The 25,717-nt window shown below is 38.6% G+C and overlaps 1 protein-coding gene and 1 pseudogene across 2 annotated transcripts in view; one reads left to right on the top strand and one right to left on the bottom strand.

Moving 5' to 3' along the window:
* Positions 1 to 25,717, bottom strand: part of TTC19 (tetratricopeptide repeat domain 19) — a 29,080-nt gene that overhangs the window by 2,836 nt on the left and 527 nt on the right. The window contains exons 2-8 of one of the 2 annotated variants that reach the window (XM_075561031.1): positions 25,550 to 25,665; positions 23,835 to 23,945; positions 22,525 to 22,563; positions 21,689 to 21,745; positions 21,274 to 21,335; positions 17,750 to 17,844; positions 253 to 407 (exon numbers count right to left, since the gene is read on the bottom strand). In XM_075561031.1, coding sequence (XP_075417146.1) covers positions 253 to 407; positions 17,750 to 17,844; positions 21,274 to 21,335; positions 21,689 to 21,745; positions 22,525 to 22,563; positions 23,835 to 23,945; positions 25,550 to 25,665 — 635 coding nt within the window. The remainder of the gene's footprint in view (positions 1 to 252; positions 408 to 17,749; positions 17,845 to 21,273; positions 21,336 to 21,688; positions 21,746 to 22,524; positions 22,564 to 23,834; positions 23,946 to 25,549; positions 25,666 to 25,717) is intronic. The other variant, XM_075561032.1, reaches the window with a different exon arrangement.
* Positions 3,605 to 14,125, top strand: LOC142460209 (inhibitor of nuclear factor kappa-B kinase subunit alpha pseudogene; annotated as a pseudogene).

Raw genomic sequence — 25,717 nt, 5'->3', positions numbered from 1 at the left:
AGTTGTTCAATTGTGTAAACCATGGAAATATTCTAGGTAGACCCAGTAATTGACCAGAAATCCTAAATCCATTTTGCGAAAGGAAGGGGGTCACAATGCTGTGGAGAGTTAAGAAAATGAACTACAGCCTCAGGAAGAGGCTACTGCTGGAACCATTTGCTCCTAATCTATTCCCAATCAGTGTGGAGTTTCATGCCCCCATATATGTATTGTGAAGCCTTTGCTAGGCAGTCCCATGGTTTCCTCCCTTACCTGTGGGTGTGTTTCTCCTTGTATTTCTTCAGAAATCTTCAAAGCTCTCTCGTACATCTTTTGTGCCTGTGATGGCTGCTTGGTGAACAGAAGGTAGCGAGCGTAGGAGTCTAAGCACATGCCTAGGAGGAGGTGGGTGTTGGCTTTCTTTTCCTCTAAGAAGAAAAACAGTAAAGCGGGACTATAAAGAGTATTATATAGGACGCACAGCAGATAAGTAGCTAACCCATCCTTATCATTGTTCTTGTTACTAAGGCTAACAAAATATTTTAATATGTGCCCACTAAATGTCTCATGTTGGTTAAAGGCAATTTATATAAACTAACACCCAATGAAGATTATATATTCCAGACCAACAGGAGTTTTGAATTTTCCCCCAGCATTTTAAGTAAGCGTAAGAGCTGGCATTTCAATCAAAATGTCGAGTACTTTTTGTTTGAAACTAATCATACTTAGCAGAAACAAATAAAAATAAAATCACAAATGAGTAAGTTAACAGAAAGTCTAGGGCTAATTTGAAAAAATTTAAACTGTAAAAAACAAAAAGCCAGAAAATATTCAAGAATTCTAAAATGGAAAGTCAATATATATTTAAAATAATCCATTTATTCTTTCAAATGAAGGTTGCAATGATAAGCAACGCTTGACACAGTCCCAAACTTGATTTGGCCTACCACCACCTTTTCAGGGAAAAAACTCATCAATTCCAGGGAATAAAAAACTTTTGGACTATAGACCATAATCCAAAATAAAATGTAGGTATCTGCTTTTGCAGCATCCCTGGATTGACCCCCATGACACCCCCCACACCCCCGACAGTATTTGCCTTAATTTGGGACACAGTACAGAATTGACTAGTCAGTAGAGTCTACTGCCAGAAGGAAAAATTCAAAACACATGGTGCCACATACAAGGAATTTGAGAACACAGATCTAAAAGCACAGTAACCAAAATCAACTTTCACAAAACTTCTGAAAAGACAATGTAAATAACATTGAAATAGTAATAAACTACACGGAAATTTTTTTTTCACTATCAGGAAATTTTATATGAAACTCATGAAGGACTATGATGAAGGACTATACATAGAGGTTATATTAAATGGTCCTATATAACAAGAATTACATATTAGACATTCAACTGAAGATGCTCATTTGGTTACATACTAGCAAAGCACCCATTCAGACCTAAATATCATTATGTATCATCAGTTTCTGAAAATTTACAAATGGTATACAGAATTTAAAGATTTATATACACAACGGGTACAAAAAAAAACAACAAAATGGGAATTTTTTTCCCCAAAGCTGTGTATTTAAAAATTTTTTTTACAAAACAACCTTATCACCTTCAAAGTACTCTCCATTACACTTAATACATTTACCAAATTAGCGATTCCATTCTTGGAAACATTTTTCAAACTCATCTATTTGACAATACAACCCCTTCCTCAATTTTTTTCTTCACCTCTTCTAAGTCATCAAATCGCTTTCATGTCTCTCTGCATTTGTGCGGAAACAAAAAGAAGTCCCACGGAGAGAGGTCAGGTGCATGGGGCAAGAGCAGCATGCCCTGTTTTCGCCCAAAACTAGCATACTGAGATGATGGCTGCGTGAGCAGGTGCAGTGTCGTGGTGGCAAAACCAATCCCCCGTCTACCACAAATCAGGCCTTTTTGGTCACACACTAATATGTAATATTTTCAGAACCTGTAAATAGAAAGCTTAATTAACAGTGTGACCTGGTGGAACAAACTCCAAGTGCACTATCCCCCTCACATTAGAGTTTTTGTTTGCTTTTTGGGCAGTACCCCCTTGTATATTTAAATACATGACCAATTCTTGGAGATGTCAAAGTAGCTAGAAGATGTGAATAATTTGGGGATGAAAATGGAAAACTTCTCAAAAATAAATCTAAAGTTTATTTCTACATAATTATATAGAAAAGGGTAAATAATTTTAGATTGTAATTTAATTATATTTAAAAATACTTATTGCCTTATAAGTTAGTTGCAGATTTATAATGACATTTTTAATTTTTCTGACAAAATCCTAAATTTATAAATATAATCAATGTATGATGGTATCAACTACCACATGTAACTACCATATTAAAAAGAAATATTGAAACAGTAAGCACCTAACCAGAAGCACTCTGTCTAAATGGCTGAGCAAGGACAAAAACTGAAGAAGCGATGTAATTATAACAGCAGTATGAGATGAATGGAGGTTATATGTTATATAATAAAAGGAACAGTTAAAGTAGAAACAGGACAAATCTTTGTTCAAATACAAATCAAGGTCCTTATTATGTTTAAAAGTTAGATGGGTTGAAGAAATAGTTTGAGTAAACACAGATCTTCTCAAGTTCATTTTCACTTACAATATTTAAAGATAAGGATAATATTAATAATTTACCAAAATACAGCAAAAACATAGTGGCTGGTTATTCTAGTAACTACAGCTAAAATAAAACAAAAAAAACCCTGAATCTTATTTCTAAGATTTATACTATTTATCTTTTTAAAAAAGCATGCTGTTTTACATTTTACAACTATGAGTGAGGGGCTATGTCAAGAGTATAACATAAAAAATAAAATTAAGTGGAAGAAAAGTCAACTGGGAAATTATTACCTCAGTAATCAGTAATGGAAATTAATCTAGAACTAAAAGATCTAAAATAAGTAAATAATATTTAATAAAAATCTAAAATAAAAGAAAACCCCTTTTAAAAAGCATAATTAAATTTAAAATTTTTTAATTAGCATTAATTTAAAAAACATTACATTTCATTGCATAAAAAAACAAAATAATATGCAGCACGTTTTGACCACAATAACATAAAAACAAATATTTTTTGTAAACCAAGCTTCTCCAAGAATAAATTGGACAAAGAAAGCTTTAAAATAATTATTAAAAACATATAAATAAAATAATTTAAAAGATTATATAACAAATTCTTTAGCATATTGCCAAAAGAAAAGTTTGTAGCTTTATGTATGTGTATATATATATATATATATTTTTAAGAGTTGTTTCTAAGTAATCAAAATTTTAAACAGTATTTTAAAAATATTTTTAAACCAAAGGAGGTGTACTGGTTACCCACTGTGCTGCAATCGGAAAAGTCAGGAGCCCAAAACCACCAGCCTCTCCATGGAGAAAGATGGAGCTTTCTACTCCAATAAAGGATTCAGGAATGACCAAGAATTCTCCCAGGACCCACAGCCCTTCCTCTTCCCCTCATGTTTGCCCTTCTGAAGTTAAAATGGTAGAGTAGGTAGTGGGCCCAGGCCAAACAATGAGGCCGGACCAAGGGTGGGTGGCCCAAAAAGAGTGCTCAGTTTTAGCTGCATGTGCTTAAAACTGCAGAGTAATGCTGAACGTAAAGATTTAGATGTGGATTCTCAGATCATTGAGCACATCCAAGTGAGGTTCAGGAGTAAAGTAAGCTTACAATAAAATTAAAGTAGGGGAAAAAATGGAATTAGTCTCGGAAACTCATGAGGGCATTAGTTCTACCTAGTTCTACAGCATCACTGTGAGTCAGCAGACTCAATGGCAGTAAGTTTAGTTTGGGGGATTCCCCCACCCCCGTTTATTATATGACAAGAAAGTTTAAATACAGACATATACCTCATAGATATTATTGGTTCAGTTTTAGACTTCAGTATAAAGCAAGTATAATTTAAAATTTCCTAGTGCATATAGGAACTACGGTAGTTATTAAAATGTACAATAGCATTATGAAAACGTTTGGAACCTGTGACACAAAGATAGGAAGTAAGCACATACTGTTGGAAAAATGGCACACACAAGGCTGCCACAGCTTTCCCTTTGTAAAAAATGCGTTATCTGAAGCACAATCAAGGTGTGGTGGTGACAACTGTGTGGAAGGAATTAAAGCGACCGTTAAAATTGTCGTTTACTTTATTCTTCCTGGCAAACAGTTAACATCAAAGAAGTATTACATTGGGTAAATGTGCTGCAAAAGACCTCTCTAACTTTTCAAAAGATTTCACTTTGACAAAGAAGATGCCGTTTTGATGAATAAGGTGCTCTTGACTTAAGCCATGGTCTTTTAATTGCTTCATATGCATGTGAAAGCAGAACAGTAAGAAGCCAGAAGAAGTGATACATTTGAATTGTGTTAGTAAAAAACAGTGTCATAGATTATCAGGAAGAATGAACAAATTTGCCTTAGCAAAAATACAACCAGAATACTTCAGAGAAGCAAGTTGGTCAGACATGGATTCATTTACTTTAATTATGCCATGAGAGTGGACCAATTGCTAGAATAGGGACATGTGGTTGGTAGCTGGTCAGTAAAATAGAAGGACTGACATATTAGCCATAACAATGAACTAAACATACTAATGATCATGAGTATGGTACAGGGCAGGGCAACATTTTATTCTACTATACATACAAAGAGGCTTCAAAAAAATCAGCCCATGAAGCAAACAAGACATTTACAGGAATTTTCACTCAAAATATTAGCAGATGGAGAAGTGATTCAGGAACACAATCTCTAGGAATACAGAAACGACTATATATGTAATACCTGCAGCTTCAACAAGTTCATGGAAAACATTTTTGAAGCCCCCTCATGTCAATATTATTAAATTAGGGTTACAAAATGCACGCATATGCACAAGGTTATTTGTAGGGTTATGTTAATACATGTTTGTACGTGCTGCACATAAACATATCCAGATGCAACACATACAAATATACACATTATGGATCAAATTGAAACATTGTCAGCTATGATAAATCCCTTGTGTTGGAAGGCATTCAAAATATGACTGAGGAAGAACTACATTCTCAAGGTAGAGTCAACCATTCATGACATGGATGAAGGAAAGCCTGCGGGACCTTCATTTGATGACTCAAAAAGAGAAGCTGCAAACATGAGCAAATAAGAAGCTGGATTATATGAAGAATGTGGAATCAGGATTAGAGGAAGGTTTATTAACAACCTGCAATATGCAGATAACACAACCTTGCTCAAAACGTGGAAGCACTTGATGAAGATTAAAGATTGCAGCCTTAAGTATGGATTTCAATTAACTGTTAAAACAAAATTCTCACAACTGAAAGGTAAAAGAGGATATCAGATAATACTTTGAGATAAATGGAAACACAAACACAGCTGCTGCAGTAGTTACAGAAAAGATCTAAAATCAAGGACCTAATTTCTTACCTTAAGATACTAGAAAAAGGAAAGAAAACTAATGTCAAACCAAGCAGGAGGGAATAATAATATTAGAGTAAAAATAAATTAAATCGAAAAATAAGAACTATTAAGAAAAATAAAATGTTAGTTCTTTGGAAAGCGCAACAAAATCAACAAAAAACCAAAGGGAAACTACAAGTTAAAGATGTTTAATAAATGCTAGTAAACACAAAAGAGCTAAACCATTAGAGAATATTCCACATTCCAGCAAGCTCTTGCATAGAGACTTAATGAGTACTAGACACAGTCCCAGAGCATTTAATTCATGTGAAAGCTTTATTGATGAGAAAACAGACGTAATCTGTCCATAATCAAACTACTACTAAGTGGCAGAGCCAGAGACAACCACAATTCCTGACTTCAAACACTCATCAAACCAAAATATTATACTACCAAAAATACTTTTTGAGTTTAAAATATGAAATGAAACCTTCAAGGAGAGGAATAATGAATAAATGGAAGAAAATGTGTTACTAATTTAAAAAGAGAAAGTCCATAAAGGAAAAAGATGAAATTAAGGATTGCGTTCTGTAGATCTTCCTCTAGCTTTCAAGAACAGCTCCCCCCTGTGCTGTGGCCCAAACCTCTTCTAGAACAGAAGACAGAGAACGCTTTCAATTCATTGTAAGACATTAACTCAACCCTGTAACAAATAAGCCCAAAAGATAAATTATAGGTCACATGTAAGTTAGTGAATGCAGAAGTTATAGATCTGACCATTAAATACCATCCAGCATTATAATAAGTAACCTATAAGAAGCAAGTGTGCTGTAGATCTGTAATTTAAAAAAAAACTATTCCCACAATTTGGTACCAAAGCAAGTTATTGATATCCAGGTTGTATCATATACTTTCTTTTTGCTTGTTTTGTTTCCCACATGGCCATGGATAGAAAGACATCATTCTACTACAGGTAGAAAAACAAAAAACAAAAAGAAACATTGTAAATAATAATACAATTTACCACAGACCTAACCTGAGTTACACATTTGTCTCATCAAAGCACAGGATACATTCACCCACCACCAAAGTTTACAAAAGAACTAAAGTCCATGATTTTGTTATCTCTGCATCTGGGTCAAAGTGATTCTTTTGATATGGGCTTATGAAATATGGTAAGTCCTCTTCCCAAAACACAACACACACAAATGGGACAAGAACAAGATAATTGCATTAATTACTTATATTATGAAAGGCAAAGTATGAGAAGCATATAGTTTTTACATTCCAAAATCTTGATAGCGTTCTTAAATCAAGTCCTGGCCATCTATCCCACCAACACTATCAAAACTCACTGCCTTGGCATCATTCTGCCTCAGAGCAACCATGAGAAAATGGCATTTTGGGAATCCACAAGGGACTCAAATCTTGTTTGGTTTAACTATTAGATTTCGGGAACAATAAAGTATGAAGGGGCAAGATCAGGACGGTAGGGTTAATGGGAGAAGAGTTTTCAACTAAATAAATAGGCAGGTGTATTGCCCTAATGAGGAAAAAAACAATTCCACAGTACAACTTTCCTGGCTCACCAATGCAATTTTCAGTTCTTAGAAAGTCTTCACAGGAGGAGGGGGGAGAAAGGGGGAAACCATCACAAGGTTGGACACAGAGCACGCCCACCCCCAAAGGAGGGAAAAACAGACATGTGGGTAAAGGGAGACAATGGAAATAACTAACAATATATAATTGATCAAGGATTCCCGAAGGTGGGAGAGTGAGGAAGAAAGGGGGGGAGGGGGGGAAGATGAGCTTTTATCAAGGGCTCAAGTAGAAAATGTTTGGGAATGATGATGGCAACATATGTACAAATATGCTTGATACAATCGATATATGGAATGCTGTAAGAACTGTAAGAGCCCCCAGTAAAAATATTTAAATTCTTCATAATAAACCCTCATGATCATCATATGTCCTTTAAGAAAATCTATCAACACTATCCCCATTAGAATCCTAAAAACAGTAGCCATAACCTGAGATGACCCCTCAGCCTCTAACTGGCCCAGCAGAAGCCATTGTTTTAATTGGACTTTTTTTATTTGGAGGTACCTTAACTAGATTCAGACAAATATTTTGCTAAGAAAGCTATAGTTTATAGTCATGTACTGATTAATGAGACATATTTAAACATGTTTTATTTGGAATACTGCCATGAATGTATTAACTGGAACCCCAGTAGCAATAGTGGTAATTTTTTCTTAGTCACATGTATCCATCCATGAAAAATACACATATCATAAAATTTGAATCTGAAAAGGATGACACTATTCTTGTCAGTTGTGGAAATAATTTCCCTTGTGAAAGGTTCTGGATCATCTAAATTTACCCCTGAGGATAGAGATGGCATTTCTAATCTAATTTTTAGTGTAAAAAACAATTTTTTAGCATTTCTTTCCTCTTCAAAATTCATTAAGTCCTGATCTGTCAGTTCTCCTTCCACACTGGAAATATATCAAATTCTAAGATCAGCATTCTTGATGGACAATTTTTCCACTAATCTATTCTACCATATTATCCTAATCAAACGTTTGGAGCATGTTCACATTTTTTTTCCATATCCCTTACATGGATATTGCCATAACTCAGTCCCCAGATACACTGAATGTTCCGGAACTACTACAGCTTCCAGAACTGCATGTTATCCTGTCTCCATCTGTTGCTACCATTGCCCAGTCAGACGTACCCAATGTTGTACAAAGGTCCACATTAGAAGGAACAAGCACAAGTATCTTTATTTAGAGATACCATGTTCCTACAACTAGAAACTCTCAAAGATTCCACACACACAAAAACCCCAACAAAACCATTCATCAATGTTGTAGGACGCAAGAGCAACAAACAAAAGCCAGTTGGGTTCCTATACACAAAAAAGAACAACTCTGAATAGAAAATCAAGAAAGCAATGCCATTCCACTACTGTTAGGTACTGTTGTCAGTTCTGATTCATAGGGAACAAAATGTAGCCTCTAAGCCATTTTCACAAAAGTTGCTATATTTGAACACATTGTTGTGGCCACACTATCAGTCCCTCTTATTGAGGGTCTTTTTTTTTTGCTAACCGTTTTTTAACATTTTATTAGGGGCTCGTACAACTCCTATCACAATCCATACATATACATACATCAATTGTATAAAGCACATCTGTACATTCCCTGCCCTAATCATTTTCAAAGCATTTGCTCTCCACTTAAGCCCTTTGCATCAAGTCCTCTTTTTCCCCTCCCTCCCTCCCTGCTCCCCCTCCCTCATGAGCCCTTGATAATTTATAGATTATTATTTTGTCATATCCTGCCCTATCCAGCGTCTCCCTTCACCCCCTTTTCTGTTGTCCGTCCCCCAGGGAGGAGAGGTCACATGTAGATCCTTGTAATCGGTTCCCCTTTCTAACCCACTCACCCTCTACCCTCCCAGTATCGCCCCTCACACCCCTGGTTCTGAAGGTATCATCCGCCCTGGATTCCCTGTGCCTCCAGCTCCTATCTGAATCAGTGTACAACCTCTACTCTATCCAGTCTTGCAAGGTAGAATTCGGATCATGGTAGTGAGGAGGGGGCGGGGGTTGGGGAGTAGAAGCATATAGGAACTGGAGGAAAGCTGTATTCTTCATCTGTAAGGTAACACCCTGGTTGACTCATCTCCTCCTCTAGACCCCTCTATGAGGGGATCTCAGGTGGCCGACAAATGGGCTTTGGGTCTCCACTCTGCACTTCCTCCTTCATTCACTATGGTAAGTTTTTTTTGGGTTTTTTTTATGATGCCTTATCCCTGATCCCTTTGACACCTCGTGATCGCACAGGCTGGTGTGCTTCTTCCATGTGGGCTTTGTTGCTTCTGAGCTAGATGACCGCTTGTTTACCTTCAAGCCTTTAAGACCCCAGACACTATCTCTTTTGCTAACAATTTTTAATAGCCCCTAACAAGAAAAAATACCTAATAAAAAAACTAACCAGGGAAGTATGACATATAATGAAAATTATAAGAAACTGAAAGAGAATCACATAAGTTTAAGTGGAAGGACATCCATGCTCATGAATTCAAAGGCTTCATACTGTGTCAATAATACTTGAAATAATCTATAGATCTAAGGTAGTCCTAGCACAAACACCAAAAAAAATCTGTACGGAAATGGGGAAACTAAGCATCAACTTTACATGAAAGTGGCCCCCAAAAAGAAAATACATTATTGAAGAACAACAAACAGGAGGCCTACCTCACATTCCCAATCAAAAACTTACTGTATAACCATGATAATCAAGACTACCGGGTACTGGTTCAGTGTCTCAGAGCAGTTGAAAAGAACTGAGAACTCAGAAATAAATCAATCCATTGATGGGGAACTGATTTTTGACAAGGGGTCAAAGTCTATTCAGTAGGAGGAAAAAGGGTCGCTTTAGCAAGTAATACTGGTTAAATCAGCTATCTACGTACAGAAAAATTAAACCAAAAATGGACCCAAACTGCACCACATCTAAACATTCAAAATGAAACAAAGATTTAAATGCTAAAGCTAAAATTACAATGGTCTTGGAAAACAAAAAATTATGTGGCCTATTTTTTTTTGCGGGCTAATTTTTAAGATATATATCAAACAGAACTGTTACTGCACAAATAGCTGAATTCAGATTAACTGAGACCTCATAATAATTATTTATGCTCATCAAAAAAGTATAATCACTAATAAAAAAAATGTTCAGGTATGACATCTGTTAAGTAGAGAGGTCTGAGGGGCTGGCCCCAATCCCAACTACATGGACAGCCGCCCTTTCCCGCAGAAGAATTTACTTCAGAGGACAGCACTGAAGATGCAGCTCAGGGAGAGGGACATGTCTGATCAATGCACATGGGAGCAAATGAAGGGGGAAGAAGAGAGAGTGAAGCAAATCCTGGCCCACCAAACCCTGAGGACTATTTCTCTGCTCAGAGCAGCCAATACACAGAGGACCATATGACCAGCCCCACTATGAGACACAACATCCTTCACTGACCAATAGTCCTATAGGGGACAACACTGGAGACAGTGTGGGAATTGCACCCAATCTTGACCCCTCCACACCAAGGCAAAACACTAAGGGCGTGCAACAGAACAGCAAGGGGAACAGAGCAAGGAAGTACCCAGGGAATACTAAAAAATAGACTTTGGGGGCCAGGGCATGACACCCCATAGAATCCACCGGAAAACACTCCTAAAGGTCAACAAACAGGCCTTGGAACTATTTACAGGCTTTTACTTTTTATGTCATTGGCTTTTTTGTTTGTATTATTATCTCTGCAGATCTATCTAGATAAGGTAGGCAAAGATACACAATATGGAGGGGAAAACAACTGGACTGATGGTTGGGGAGGTGGAGAGGGACATGGGAGAAAGGGAGGTGGGGGGATGAAAATAGTGTTAAACCCAGGGACAAGGGAACAAGTGATCCAAAATCGGTGGCAAGGAGGGTGTAAGAAGCCTGGTAGGGCTTGATCAAGGGCAATGTAACTGACAGGAATTACTGAAACCCAAATGAAGACTGAGCATGATAGTGGGACAAGAGGAAAGTAAAAGGAAATAGAAAGAAAGAACTAGGAGGCAAAGGACACTATAGAGGTCCAAATACAGGCATATACGTATGTAAATATACTTATATATGATGATGGAGAAAAAGCTCTATGTGCCTATATTTATAGGTTTAGTATTAAGATAGCAGATGGACATTGGGCCCCTACTCAAGCACTCCCTCAATGCAAGAATACTTTGTTCTATTAAACTGGCATTTCATGATGCTCACTTTCAGGACAAGATTGCTAAAGACAATATGGGTACATAAGCAAATGTGGCGAAGAAAGCTGATGGTGCCCAGCTGTCAAAAGTTATAGCAACTGGGGTCTTAAAAGATTAAAGGTAAACTAGCAGCCATCTAGCTGAGAAGCAACAAAGCAAACATGGAAGAAGCACACCAGCCTGTGTGATCACGAGGTGTAAATGGAATCAGGTATGAGTCATCAAAGAACAAAAAATCATATCATTGTGAATGACAGAGGGTGCGTAGTGGGGACCCAAAGCCTATCTGTAGGCAACTGGACATCCCCTTACAGAATATTTGTGGGGAAGAGATGAGCCAGTCGGGGCAGTGTAACAAAGATGAAACATACAACTTTCTTTTAGTTCTTAAATGCTTCCCCCCTCACCCCCACTATCATGATCCCAATTCTACCTTACAAATCTGGCTAGACCAGAGGATGTACACTGGTACAGGCAGGAACTGGAAACACATGGAATGCAGAACAGATGATCCCTTCAGGACCAGTGCTGAGAGTGGCGATACCGGGAGGGTAGAGGGAAGGTGGGGTAGAAAGGGGGTACTGATTACAAGGATCTACATATAACCCACTCCCTGGGGGACGGACAACAGAAAAGTGGGTGAAGGGAGATGTTGGACAGTGTAAGATATGACAAAATAATGATTTATAAATTATCAAGGGTTCATGAGGAGGGAAGGGTGGGGGAAGGAGGGAAATGAGCTGATACCCAGGGCTCAAATAGAAAGCAAATGTTTTGAGAATGATGATGGCAACAAATGTACAAATGTGCTTGATACAATGGATGGATGGATGGATGGATGGATGGATGGATGGACCGTGTTAAAACTTGTACCAGCCTCCAATAAAATGATTCTTTTTAAAAAGATTCTAATTTCCAAATACACAGATAGATATGCTTGTGTAGATGTATGTTCTACAACTCAACAAAGAGACAACCCAGTTTTTTAAATGGGTAAAGGACATAAGCAGACACTTCACAAAGAAAGACAATCAAGCAGGCAATAAGCACAGGAAAACAAACTCTGCCATCGAGTCCATGCTAACTCATAGTGACCATACAGGACAAGGTAGAACAGGCATGTCCCTGAGTTTCTAAGACTGTAACTTTTTATAGGAGTAGAAAATCTCACCTTCCCCCGACCTTGTGGCTAGCAGCTCAATGGGTAAACCCACTACACCACCAGGGCACCTTGAAACACCACCTCATCCCTGATAAAATGGCATGATAAAATCAAATGCTGAAAAGATGTGGGGAAACTGGAGGCTTTATTCCTGACTGGTAAAATGTAAACTGACATAACCATTAAGGAAAACAATCACAAGTAGAGCTACCTAACTTTATGATTAAACAATTCCACTCCTTGGTATATACTCTAAAGATCTAATAGAAGAGAAATGAATAGAACAGGCTTTGGGACAAGGTAGGGACCTGAGGCCAATTCTCTCCTGCTCCATTGAACTCCCACATGCACCTTTGGAAGTCTGCCTGAACCATCATAAGAAACATGACCACAAAATAGCAATTAATCTTTGTTGCCTAAGTACCACAAACACAGAATGGAGGTGTCCCAAAATCCAGATTATGAAGTTGGATCATACCAAAGTTGGAAAAACCTGAGATATTCCTGAGTATCTGAACATTTTAATTAGTGATGTGCTTCTTTCTTTTAGCAATGGAATATTGTTATATAGATCTTTGGAAGCTACTCAACATACCAGAAAAGAAAGTCAAAGTAAAAAAAATTTTTTAATTTAATTAAATAAAAGAAAGCCAAATAAAGGCGTCGGAGATCAATTCTTTCATGAAAACGTATACGTCGTGACCTGAAAACAGTTCTTCAGGATGTTGGTGGCAAGAGAGTGCATGAAAGAAATGATCTGGGAGAAAATGGTTTGAAAATGAAGGATATATGTATGTATCATGATAAGAGCTATATGAGCCTCCAATAAAATGATTTTTAAAATAAATGAATGAATGAATGATCTGGGCTATGCCAAAGATGCTGATCGAGGAATGTACATCTTTTGTGGGAACACTTCAGTATCTGGCCCCAGTGCTTTTTAATAAGCCTTGTACAGTCACTGTTGATTGGCGTTTTGAGACCATGGGGTTTGACTGTATTGCCAGATAAAGACCAACTATATCACTGCATAAAATATGGGTTGAAGCAGTGCATGATTAATCTGGGAAAAGAACACAGCAGGCTCTTTCAGGAGCAAAGAGCAGCAATATTGAGTCGCCTTAGACATAATGCTGAATGACAAAAACGAAAAATACTTTCAACATCTCAGCAACTGAAAACTAATTGGATTTTTTTCCTCCAAAAAAAGTATTCGGCTTGCCTTAGATATCTGACTTAAGGGATGTCCTCAGGGAAAAAAAAACTAAAAGCATGATAGAGGCCACCCACTACACAGGTGTCACTGGCTATCTGGAGGATCAGCTCACGTCCCTGCACCTTGAAATTGGGAGCTATGTAAGAGCCCCTAAGGAAGATGTCAGAAAGACTTGATGGAATCTCTGAGGCTGCATACCATCAACGAAAGCACAGACCTCCAGATCATTCCTATAGTGAACGCACAGACAGGGAATGTCACTGTGCAGTCAGGACTGGGTTTCTCAAATACCGTTTTGATCACCTGAGCAAGTTGTTGGGCTGGAAGCAGATTACTGATCTACTCCCCAATGTCGAAGTAGCCTGTAGTAACATCAAAGAAGCTGACAATACACAGTCATAGTTATGCAGAAAGAAATATGGCATCTCTTAAAATTGCCTATACACGTCTGGTCCCTTGTAAAATCTAGAAGGTATAATAACCCTCAGGCATCAACATGACTGCCCACTGACATCAGGAGAACATGAACATTTGCTGGCACATATAGTTTTAACTCAAGATTTTAGCACAAATGGGCCCTAATGAAAAGATCACTGAAGAAATGGGTGCTATTGCAAAGTGTGGCAAAGAAACTAGATGTTGCCTGGCTACTAGAAAAAATAGCATCTGGGGTCATAAAGTCTTGTCTTTGAAAAAGCACCCATCTTGAGTGAGGTGCCAGCTGGATCTACACAGAAGCAGCAAACCAGCCTCTGTGATCCAAGGATTGTGAATGATAAAATACAAACTGAAGGAGGGAATGGTGAAAGCCTAATTTGTGAACCCGTGGTTTGCAGAAAGCTATGGATGACAGTGGAAGCCAAAACCCATTCACAGGGCCCACACTAGTAAAGCCTCTGGTCAATGCCCTGTGACCAGAGCCCAGGGATGTGAATAGCCTTGTTGTTAGCAGTGTTTATGTTTTGTTTTCTGCGTATGAAATCCAGGATGGGTAGAGCTAGAGACAGTGGTTGCACTCATGGTTTCTTGGTGGGTACAGTAGGGGAAACTGGCTGAAATGAGGAGCTAATAACAATGCGTACAAGAAAGAAGTGTTCTAAAATTATGGAGATGATTGTACAACTCTTTTAATATGATTGATCCTACTGAATTATGCTATGCAAAAAAACAAAAACTAGCATAAATGAAAAAAGGAAATGTGAACTGTGTCAGCCATTTAAGCATTATCTTGTGTGGTCAGGGCGGTAGTATGATGAATCTTACCTTGCCATTTGTTCACTGCCCTAATCCTAAGGAAGTGGTCTCTGCATGTGTTGCAGTTAGTGCAACTATACTTCAGACACCAGTCAATGGAAGAAATCTATGTAATCAGAAATTACTTTCGATTTCACAAGGTTTTGATTTTGAGTGATTTTAATCTTTGAACAGATAAGATTTCATAGAAAGCCATTATACTTGTTGAAATCACTACAGCTACTTAGGAGCATCACGGTGAGCAATTGTCTTCAAACTTGGTATAAACGTTACTTATTTTAAAATGGTTTTTAAAGTTTTAATTTTGGAGATGTATAGAGAAGAAATCCTCAACAAGCATTTTAAGTAAAAGTTGTTGCCTGTGTTTCAGGGCAATAGACTCAACTCACACTGCCACTGAGTCGATTCTGGTGTGACTGTCTCTGGGTTTCTGAGAATATGAATCTTTACTGAAAAACGCCTCTTCTTTCTCCTGTGGAGCTGCTAGTAGTTTTCAACTGCTGATGGTTGATTTAGTTAGCAATCTCATACGTAACCCAGGCAAGACTTTTCCTAAGTAAAATTGGACTTCTTGGAGCATAAACCCCACCTCCTTGCATTACATTCAACAAACGCTCCTCCTGGTGTCATAAGGAATTGGCTCACTTCCATTTCAATGTTACTATACATTGGCACTGTCCTTTTCCTATACAATTGTCTTATAAATCTTGTTTAGTAGTGTATTGTGTATGTTTGTAAATGTACATTTAAAATTAAAGAAGATCCCTGTTAATTTATAATGTATTTAAAAGCTAATCCATTTGCATTTGTAAAAAAAATGGATAGTTTGTGTAAAGGATCATGAGTTATTATACAAATTTATACTTATTTATCTATGATTCAAAAGTCCACAAAACTCTGAAAACTCGAAAGGAAACTGGTACATGCTCAAAAAGAAAAGGAACAAAATTAAGCTATAAACAACTTTTTTAAAGTTGTTACAGGGAGTACTTTAGAGGCAACAAAATCGACTGCTTCATCCTTACATCTCACTGGTACCTGGCGTGCTGGTGTGAAACAATTGCCTGAAAGAATATCAAGTCTGAACATTCCCTATATGTTAGAGCAAACTAAAATTTAGAGATTTAGTTATATATCATATTCTGTTCCAAGTATAATTCTTCATGCTATTTTCTCCATGAGGATGAAATGCAAAAATATTCATCCGTTTCCCCATCAATGGAAGAATGAATTGTGCTACATACATACATACAATAGAATACTACATACATAATGTTAAAGAATAATGATAAATCCATGAAACATCTCATAACACGTATGAACCCGGAGGATATCATGGGTGAAATAAGTCCATCATAGAAGGGCAAATACTATTGTGAAAAGTCAAGAAAAGGTTTTTCACACTAAAAGAAACATTTATTGATGGCTACCAAGTGTGAAAGGGAAGAGAGGGTAAGTTACTGGCTAGACTAGAGCTGGGAAAAGGGTAGACACATGCTAACTTAACTGAAGGAGAAGGCAATAGATAATAAAAGGAAGGTTGGTAACAAATGGTGGGGGTGGGGTAAGGCACTGGGAGGAGCTAAAGGCAACAGAAGTAAATATTTTATACAAAATCCTGCAATGTTAGAGGTGCATACAGATACACATGGTGAACAAGTGTAACGGGAGAGTGGGAGTACAGGTTCAACAAAGGGTATTTGGCACATGGAGATTTGCCTTTACTACAAATTACAGTGGACCACACAGGGGTCAAAGTTATGAAAACTTAGAGATAACCAAACACCTTAAGGGAATGAGTCGCTGAACCCAAGGTCTCAGGGGATGCCTACGCAATTGATAAAACAATCCATAAAGACAATGCTGTAGACATTCTACTTGGCTTAAACACTTGTGAGCTGTCTTTTAAGGTGCAACTATTGGTCTCTCCTGTATGGAGGAAAGAGTGATAATCAAAGATTCATGGACATAACTAGTCCAATGGACTAATGAACCACACAAACATCAGTCCCCACACCCTACGATCAGAAGAATTAGCTACCATCACCAACTGCTCTGTTTTGGTCTTGGATCGAAGGTCCTGGATAGAGGGGGAGAAAGATGTAGAACAGAACTCAAAGCCATAAAAAAAAAAAAAACAGGTTTAATGATCACATAGACTAGTGGAACCAAGGCTCTTGCCCTTAATCACTCTTTAGGTCAGGAAACATACTTGTCTCCACAGCTCAATTTTCAGCCAAACAATACACAGGTCTGTAAGGGGAGCACCAACACTAAGAAAGTATGCACTTAGAATATCAACCGCCTGAGAACAAATGGCAGCACTTATCTAGGGACAAAGCTCAGCTGGGTAAGGAAAAGAGTCAGAAAGTACAGCAAGGAATCAGGCAAGTGTGACACCTTGTAGAACTTTTAATCATTGACATGACTCAAAATGTATATGAACTGCTGAATGGAAAAATTGCTCTCTGTAAACCTCCCCAAAATTCACAAAAACTTAAAATGAAAATTTTTTTCAATAAAAACATTAGTGTTTTCTTCTTTATTGGGGTATTATCTGGGACCAAAAAGTAATTAGTATTTAGACTAGAGGCTGAACTGAGAGACTAAGAGAAAGTCCTTCCCTTTCTGCTGTCCAGAATTTGTAGTCCATTAAAATGCAACAGATAAAATATAAACATGTCAGCAATAAGTTCTTTAAAAATTGGTGGTTATTTCTTAAAAATCTCATTCCACACTCTGCTGAGACTTTAAAAATAGCCATTATTTTCCAAAATGGGCAACCATCACTCCCTCAATTCAAACACATTTCCCTTTCCTCATAATGCAGCACTGAGCAAAGGTAAAATGCAAAAGGCAGGCTTTCCTACCTGACAGAATGTCTTCTGCTAGTTCATCTTCTCTTTCCATTTTCCCCTCTAAAGTTGAAATGCAGAATTCGTAGCCAGCATGAGCAAATTCCTGTCTGTAAAGCAAAAATCAGCAATTGGCCATTCACTTTTTCACCAACTCCTTCCAACTTTTTTTCAGCTTGAGAATTTCAACTTATCACATTATCAGTTTTAAAAGAAAGTGTAAGATAGGAAGGGGAACTTTTTTGAGATCTCTATTTTGTGTCAATGTGCTATTTCTCAGTATTTTTTTAAAGTCATCCATTCAATGTCACTTGTGATATAAAAAGATAGTATTATTGACATTACCAGTAGTCTTCACCATCTCCCACAGAGTCTCTCGAATCAATTCTTCTGGTTATAAAGGTTTCACGCATTCAAATGTGAAATCTTTCACTAAAGATTCCTACTAGTGAATTTGGATTTGACACTTTTATACTTCTACCAAGTTGTAAGAAAGTCCGATGAAAGTTTATTGAAATAGAGCTCCTATTTCAATAAGTAGGCATTCTCCTATTTCAATAAATAGGTGTTTCTAGTAGGCATTTCGCTTAATTTTGTAGCCCTGGACCCTTAGCCCACTGGAGAGGACACCAAAGCTTTGGACAGAGCCAGTGCCAGCTGCTGGTTTCTCTACAAAGGTACATAGGAACATAGCAATTCCCTTCTCACCCAGAGGTCAGCCTTGCTCCTGTCCCAGCAGTCTTTTTTACTAGAAGTGGCTCTACCAAGCTAACTTCTCATCTAATGCTCTGTCAAGGGAGGACTGATGACCTCGTTGTTCTACTCTGCTCTTAGGAGAAGAGAGACTTCCCCTTCCTCCCACAAATCAGAGTCTGGCAGGAAGAACCCTATCCAGGCAGGATATGAAGCACCAGGCTGCTCAGGAGATATACCTCATCAGTGCAAGTTGTCGATAAACAACTCCCCTCCTATCATCAGTCTTTCTAAGCCTCACGTCTGTTTATATCTTTTCTTAGGTCTTAGGTCTCTCCACAACATAAACACTTGGGGAGAACAAAGAACAACTTCAGAGTAAAAGAGCCCAGGGGAACGTAGGGAGTGGGTTGTGTGTTGGGCTGCTAAACGCAAGGTTGGAAACCACCGGCCACTCCATAGGAGAAAGGTAAGGTTTTCTACTCCATTCAGAACTTCATCTCAGAAACCTACAGGGACAGTGCTCATCTGTCCTATAGGACCACTACTAGTTAGAAGCAACAGAATGGCAGGGAGCTTTCACCTCTACAGAAGTGTGAATGTCAAAAATAAATTTTCAATGTGAGTATCTTATTCTCCAGTGTTCTTAGCTTTGTGTCTTTTTTATATACAATAGTGCAGTCACGTCAAGAAGAGCTATACAATAATCACCACAATCAGTTTTAGAGGATTTTCTTCATTCTTAGTAGCTCCCCATTTCTCCGCCCCCCTCCCCTGCCAGACCTCCAAGGAACCATGAATCCAGTTACTGTCGCTACAGATTTACCTATCTTGGATTTCACATATAGGAAAACATTAACAAACTAACAAAACTACCAAGAATAACGAAGTAAAACAAAAACCTCAATTACAAGAAAATATTAAAAATTAGCACAAATTCAAATGGATCATAATGGAGATCAAATGATAAGGTGCAAAATTTTACCCTAACTGCATCTGCAACCATCTTTCCCCCAAAGCATCCTGTATGTGAGCTTTGCGTGTCTTCTCCTAGGAATCCATTCTCTTCAACAGCTAGTCTTGTTTTTATTCTTCCATGGAAGGCTTGATTCTTGCCACAGAATTCCCTGGTGGTGAACCAAGGTCAAAGCTCTTCAAAAGACTTAAACTCATGAGGGCAACGGATGTATAAGGGTGCTTTACTCGATTGATGTGTGTATGGATTGTGATAAGAGATGTATGAGCCCCAATAAAATGATTTATTTTAATTAAAAAAAAGACTTAAAAGCCTTCAGATGGTCTAGTGTATCAGGTGCCCCATCAAAATGCAGAACTGAGCAGTCATGGCTGGGATGAAGAACTGGTGAGTAGGACAGCAGGGACCATGATCAGGGACCTGGATCAAGGCACTGTGCCCCCCAATGTTCTTCTAATCACTGGGCAGAACCTCTACAGCAATTCAAAGTCTAAGGAAAAGTTAGTCAGTCTTGGTTCTCCCCATAAACTCACTCCAAAATACACTTTTGTTAGAGCTCTCTGCGTATACTCACAGTGGTTCTCAACCTTCCTCATGCCGCAACCCTTTAATATAGTTCCTCATGTTATGATGACCCCAACCATAAAATTATTTTCGTTGCTACCTCACAACTATAATTTTGCTACTGTTATGAACATTTGACCCCCAAAGGGGCTGTGACCCACAGGTTAAGAACTGCTTCTAGTCTAGCAGCTTTTTCTTTGAACTCAAAGAGAATGAAAGGCATCAGTGTTCCTGGTTTGGGGACACATGGAATTGTTTTCTAAAGCTTTCAGGTTTGGCTGGGAGACTTTTTTCTTCTTTATAAGAATCTAGACTCATCAAATATTTTTAAACTAGCACTATCTCCTGTCCTACTTAACTAAAGATCTTCACTCCACTCCCAGATCACCCTTCTTAAGGCTTAGCCTCCTGACTTCGCTACATTTTAAAAGCATTGCTCACACAATAACCAAAAGCCCCCCTCCCAAAAAAAAGAGGGGGGCCATTTTGTGGTGATAACTGCTGATGCTAATACTAGTTACACATAACCAATCACTGTGTAAGTTCTTTGATTTGGGGGTTTAAGGGCTGTGGTCTCATGAAACATTCCAGTCAATTGGTATAATAGTCTCAAAATTCCTAAAGAGAATGTTCTACATCTCAGTACAGTGTACTGTCTAGGATTTTAAAGGCTTACAAGCAGGCATTTAAGATATATTGATTATTTGTTGATATGGAAAAAGAAACCCCAAAAAAAAGAAACCCGACAATCAGAAAAGACACTGGACTCCTCCCTCCTCTACTAGAAAGCTAAGCTAAAGTTCTCTGTAACTGCCCAGTTCAAGCGTAACACTTGCCACAATGCAGTGAGAAGCACAAGGGCTGTGTACCTCACTTAGCAGGCCAGTGGAAAAGAAACCAAACAAATAATTCATTGCCTCTGAGTTGATTCAGACTCAGAGGAACCCTGTAGCGCAGCATACAGCTGCCCCCATGGGGTTCCGAAGGCTATAAACTGTTACAGGAGACGGGCTAATCTTAATCCTTCTCTTGTGGAATAGCTGGTCAACTCAAATCGCTGTCCTTTGGTTAGCAACCCAATGCTTAACCCACCGCACCACCTGAGTTCCTTCTACCAGAAATAGCAGGGGCAAAACTAGAAAAAGCTCAAGATTTCAAAGTTGAGGAATAGAACACTGTAAGTATGACATCCACGTTTTCTGTCTAGTTAAATATCTGAAGATTATATAGCATTCAGGGTCTAAGTTTTTCTGTCCACCTCACTCCTCCCTGGCTGCTGCCACACCTCGATGTTGACTACACGTACCTATTTTGAGCAGCATAGATACTGGCCAGCTTTAAGGAGATCTCAACGATTGCATTGTCTTCCTGTTGAAAGAAAGAGAAATGAGGGAAATTCATGACAAGCAGCATGTCCAGTCCAAATATTAATCAACTTTTAAACCAAATTTGATCACAAAGCGCTAGTTTTGTGGGGGGCTGTTTAAATAGGAATTTATCAACTATAATCCCTCAACTCATCGTTTTTTTGGTTTTGTTTGGTTCTTGAAATTGTGAAAGATTGGCAATTTTTATAAAGGTCCTGGGGGGGAAGAATGGGAGAATCGACCTTCTTGTGGGGAAGGAAGCCAAGACACATTTTATTTTTGTTTGTTTATTTTGTTTCAGGAGGTTCAGGAACACACATTTTAAAAATTACTTGAGCTAGATAATGTCCTTACCTGCTTCATGCCCCCTCCAAGCAGATAACTCATTGTTGCTTTAAAAAGTTTTTCTGCCTAAAAGCGAAAGAAAAAACGTTTCCTTTAACTTGGATTCTAAATACACATACACTACTCACCCATTCACAGAAAGGAACCCTTGTGATATGGAGAGCAATACATTAGGACTACCCCTTTCACCCATTCTCTGTGTACTTTAAACCACTCGGTAGTAAATCGAAACCACCCTCAGAGGTTAGTTTCTCTCCGAAACCCACCCTGAAAGAAACTGTCCCCTCATACTCACTCTTCTTCACATTTTTGTACTTCTAGTATCCCCTCCATTTTTAGCTGGTCAGCCTCCTTTGCAGTTAAGTGTAACCAAACGACAAGGTTTTGGCCAACAGATACACACAGAAGAAATGCAAGCAAATTTAAAGCAATAATCTGTAAGAAAGCTGCATGTCCTCTCTTCCTTTTCTCCTGCCCTGCAGATGAGGACATAACCTTAGAGAAGCAATCTGGGCTTCTAGATCACTTCACGAAGCAGAAATGACTACCTGACTTTATCTTCAGTCCACCTGTAGACTGTTGAATCAAAGAGAAATCTACTGCTATCTTGAATCATATTTTAAAAGAAGAGGCTTTCTGCTCCTATAAAGATTTATAGCCTCAGAGACCCTACACCTAGAGAGTTCTTTACTGCCTTTTAGGGTCGATAATGAGTTGGAATCAACTCAATGGCAATGAGTTTGGTTTCCTTGAGCTCTGTTAAAGAGATTTAGTCTGTCCTTTTACTAATATGGTTCCCTTGAGATTAGTTCTTCCCAAATACAAGATTCAACAAAGTTACTTACATTTTCAAGTTCACCACGTATAAATGCTAAGTTGGCCATCTGAAAAACAAGTTACAAATTATCTTTCAATTTAGAGCACTGGGTCTCTATGTATTTAAACGTCTTTGACTAAAGACTCCTTCTGCTTTTACCCTCCAAAAGCAAAAAGAGTTAAGAGAGAAAAGCAGGTCACAAATTAATCTAGAATAGCAACTGTGAGAATTAGATACTTATTTGTTGATAAACCAAATCTAGGTCCATACATCGCTGAAGATGAAGTAATGCTAATACAAAGGAACTTAAAAAGTTTGTGGAAAAATGAAAGGTTATAAATTTTAAATATAATTTTTATATAAGATTAATTTCTCAATGTAAGCTCCAACAAGCCAAGGCACTTTTATAAATGAAACCAACAATTTAGTTCTTCCCTAACATGGCCTTTTGTGCAAGATTAGCTAAAGTAAAATGAGTGCCTTTTAAAGACTTTTTTTAATGATTAGGAAGCAAAAAAAAGTCAGTAGTCAAAGCAGGACTGTAAGGTAAATGCCTAATGGTTTCCCATCAAAACTCTCACAAAATTAAGACTGGACTACTTCTTAGTACCACTGCTTTAGATTGTACTTTATCTTCAAGATCATACTGATTAAAGCTATGTTTCCTCTCGTTACAATTCTTCTCAGAATGCTTCAGGATTTTTATCTCAGTTATTTAAAGTTTCTATTGAAACTCTACTCTTGTCTGCAGCTAATCTGAGTACAAACAACCTTTTGACTCCCATGAAATAGAAAGTTGGCTCAACTTTAATTTTTCAGTCAGAATCGTATAAGCTGATCCAATTGAGACGTTAATGGTACTAGCTATTATTTCTTCCGTTAATCTGTTAAAGGTCCTAGATTGTTTTCTCAGAAATGGATGTGAATGGTCAGGTGATCACCTGCTGCATTTCAGCACTGTCTTGTTCTTTCTTAAAATGAGTTATCCATTTATAAACTGCCAATTGGGGGCATGGTCTCATCATTCTTCCACTCAAATGTCACCTTAAATTCATTCTTGTATCAATTATAGCAGAATTCATGTTGCATTGATCCCTCCTCCCCCCATAATATGCATTTCCCATTAAATTCTTAAATACCTCTCGTTTCATTTTAGTCTGGAACTGAAACTTAAAAGTGAAACTTCAAGGTAACAAAAGTCAAAACTAAAAGAAATTTTAGTTTAAAAATTATCTGCAAGATATTCTGAAGGTCAGGAATATACGTCAGGGGCAATAGCACACATTCTCTTGCACCTACCCTTCATTATGAATGGCTCAGACTAGTTAGAATACTCACCAAGTCATAGGTGTACGTGATGGCCTTATTGTTTCTGCTCTGGTGGGCAAGACGGAGAGCGTCATGCAAAATTAGCTCAGCTTCTTCTGGCTCATCTTTCATGATACTCAACTGAAAAGAAAGGGCAAAGGAAAAAAAATAGAACATGAAATACAAAGAAAGTGGATGTATATGCTACTAAAAAGTTGATTATAGCTGTATCATTCATTCCGAAACATAGAGGGAAACCACTCAATTACCAAATATTTATTGATATCCTGCAGATGACAACTTATGACTACAGGGGTGACAGGGAGATCACCATCCCTTGAAGTTCAATATAGTCATATGACAAAGTTTTGATCAACAGCTGTAGAAAGAATGTGAGCCAGTTTCAAATCATATTTTCTATGGAAATTGCTTGCCTTCCATCTCCTCTTTCTCCCTTCCTACAGGCTAGAGGTGAGCATGTAGGACAAGTATAATTATAATTAATGATAAGAACTATGAAGGAAAACAAAGAAAAAGTATAATAAAGGGTGTCTCCTCTAAGTGGGAAAGTCAGGAAAGACTCCCATGAAGTGGAGATAAACTGAGTTAGGAAAGAAAATAGCCAATCAAATAAAGAAGATGGGGTGGGGGGATGGGGAGAATGCCAACTTTTGCCAACCAAAGTGTAGGGAACGAATGAAGATCATACAGACTGAAGAGACTGGCTCTACCCCCCCCCAAAAAAAGGGGGGGAGTAGGTATAGCAGATATCAAGGAATTTGGATTTTATCATAAATGCAGTGGAAATATTAAAAAATTTTATACAAAGGGGGATATACTATGTAATTTACATTTTTTAAATTACTCTGGCTGCTGTAGGAAGAAGATATTATAGAGGGCAAGATGGTGGGCCAGATACCAATAGTGGTAGGAAAAAAAAGTTTGAAATATTCTCCTCCTGTAAATAGTTAACAGTCTAGAAAATCCACAGGAGCAGGTCTACCCTGTCATAAAGGGTCACTGGCAATGAGTCAGAAATGACTCACTGGCAATGAATTTGGTTGTTTTGGTAAAAGATCACATGGTTTATGAGGTTCTGATGCTAAGACACAGTCGTAAACAGAGGATGGCAGAGGACAGGGTTGGGGAGGCATGTAGGAGTTTGGTTGTATGAGAGGCATGTACGAGAGAGGTCATGGAAGTAGCACATCAAAATCACTGTTGGGGCAATTCTGATTAACAGCGACCCTTAGGGCAGAGTAGAACTGCTACTTCGGGTTTCTGAGATTGTAACTCGTTATGGGAGAACAAAGCCTCGTCTTCAGCCTCTGGATTCTCTAGCCGCCAGACTCAGAAGGTCTGGAACTGAAAATTGGAACGCTTTTGGCATGGAGACGGGGTTTAGCCACACGGAAGGGAGGATAACCTCAAGAAGAGAGAAAAGCTTGTGAGAAAGACAACGTAAAGTGTGTTTTCTGGACTACCCTGTAAGAAGCCCTTAGGCCCGTGTGTCGCTCCAAGACATTCCCGCAGAGGAGCCCTGCGGGTGGCGGCCGGCCCATCTGCACCTGAGACCGCAGCGTAACGCAGGCTCGCAGGTGACTTGGCTGAATGAATTCCAGCACCTTGATGACCCAGCTAATTCTGAGGCCGGTTTACTGGGCGAGCCTCTGAAGTGGAGAGCGCATCGCGGCCACAAGGTCGCCGGACCTCAGCTCGCCGCGCCGCCTCGGGAGGTGCCTCACCTTGGCTCGCTTCAGCAGCTGGATGATTTCGGCCTCAGCCTCCTCAGCCGCGTCCCCGGCAGCTGCCGGCTGCACCTCCTCCTCGGCCGCCGCGGGCCTGGAGAACCAGGCGAGCGCTAAAGGAAGGGGCTCAGGTCACCGCGCCCGGCCCGCGCCCGCGCCCGACCC

Source organism: Tenrec ecaudatus, chromosome 10, assembly GCF_050624435.1.
Source record: "Tenrec ecaudatus isolate mTenEca1 chromosome 10, mTenEca1.hap1, whole genome shotgun sequence".
Classification (NCBI taxonomy): Eukaryota; Metazoa; Chordata; class Mammalia; order Afrosoricida; family Tenrecidae; genus Tenrec; species Tenrec ecaudatus.
The sequence above is the reverse complement of the archived record's forward strand: the minus strand, read 5'-3'. Positions and strand labels throughout refer to the sequence as shown.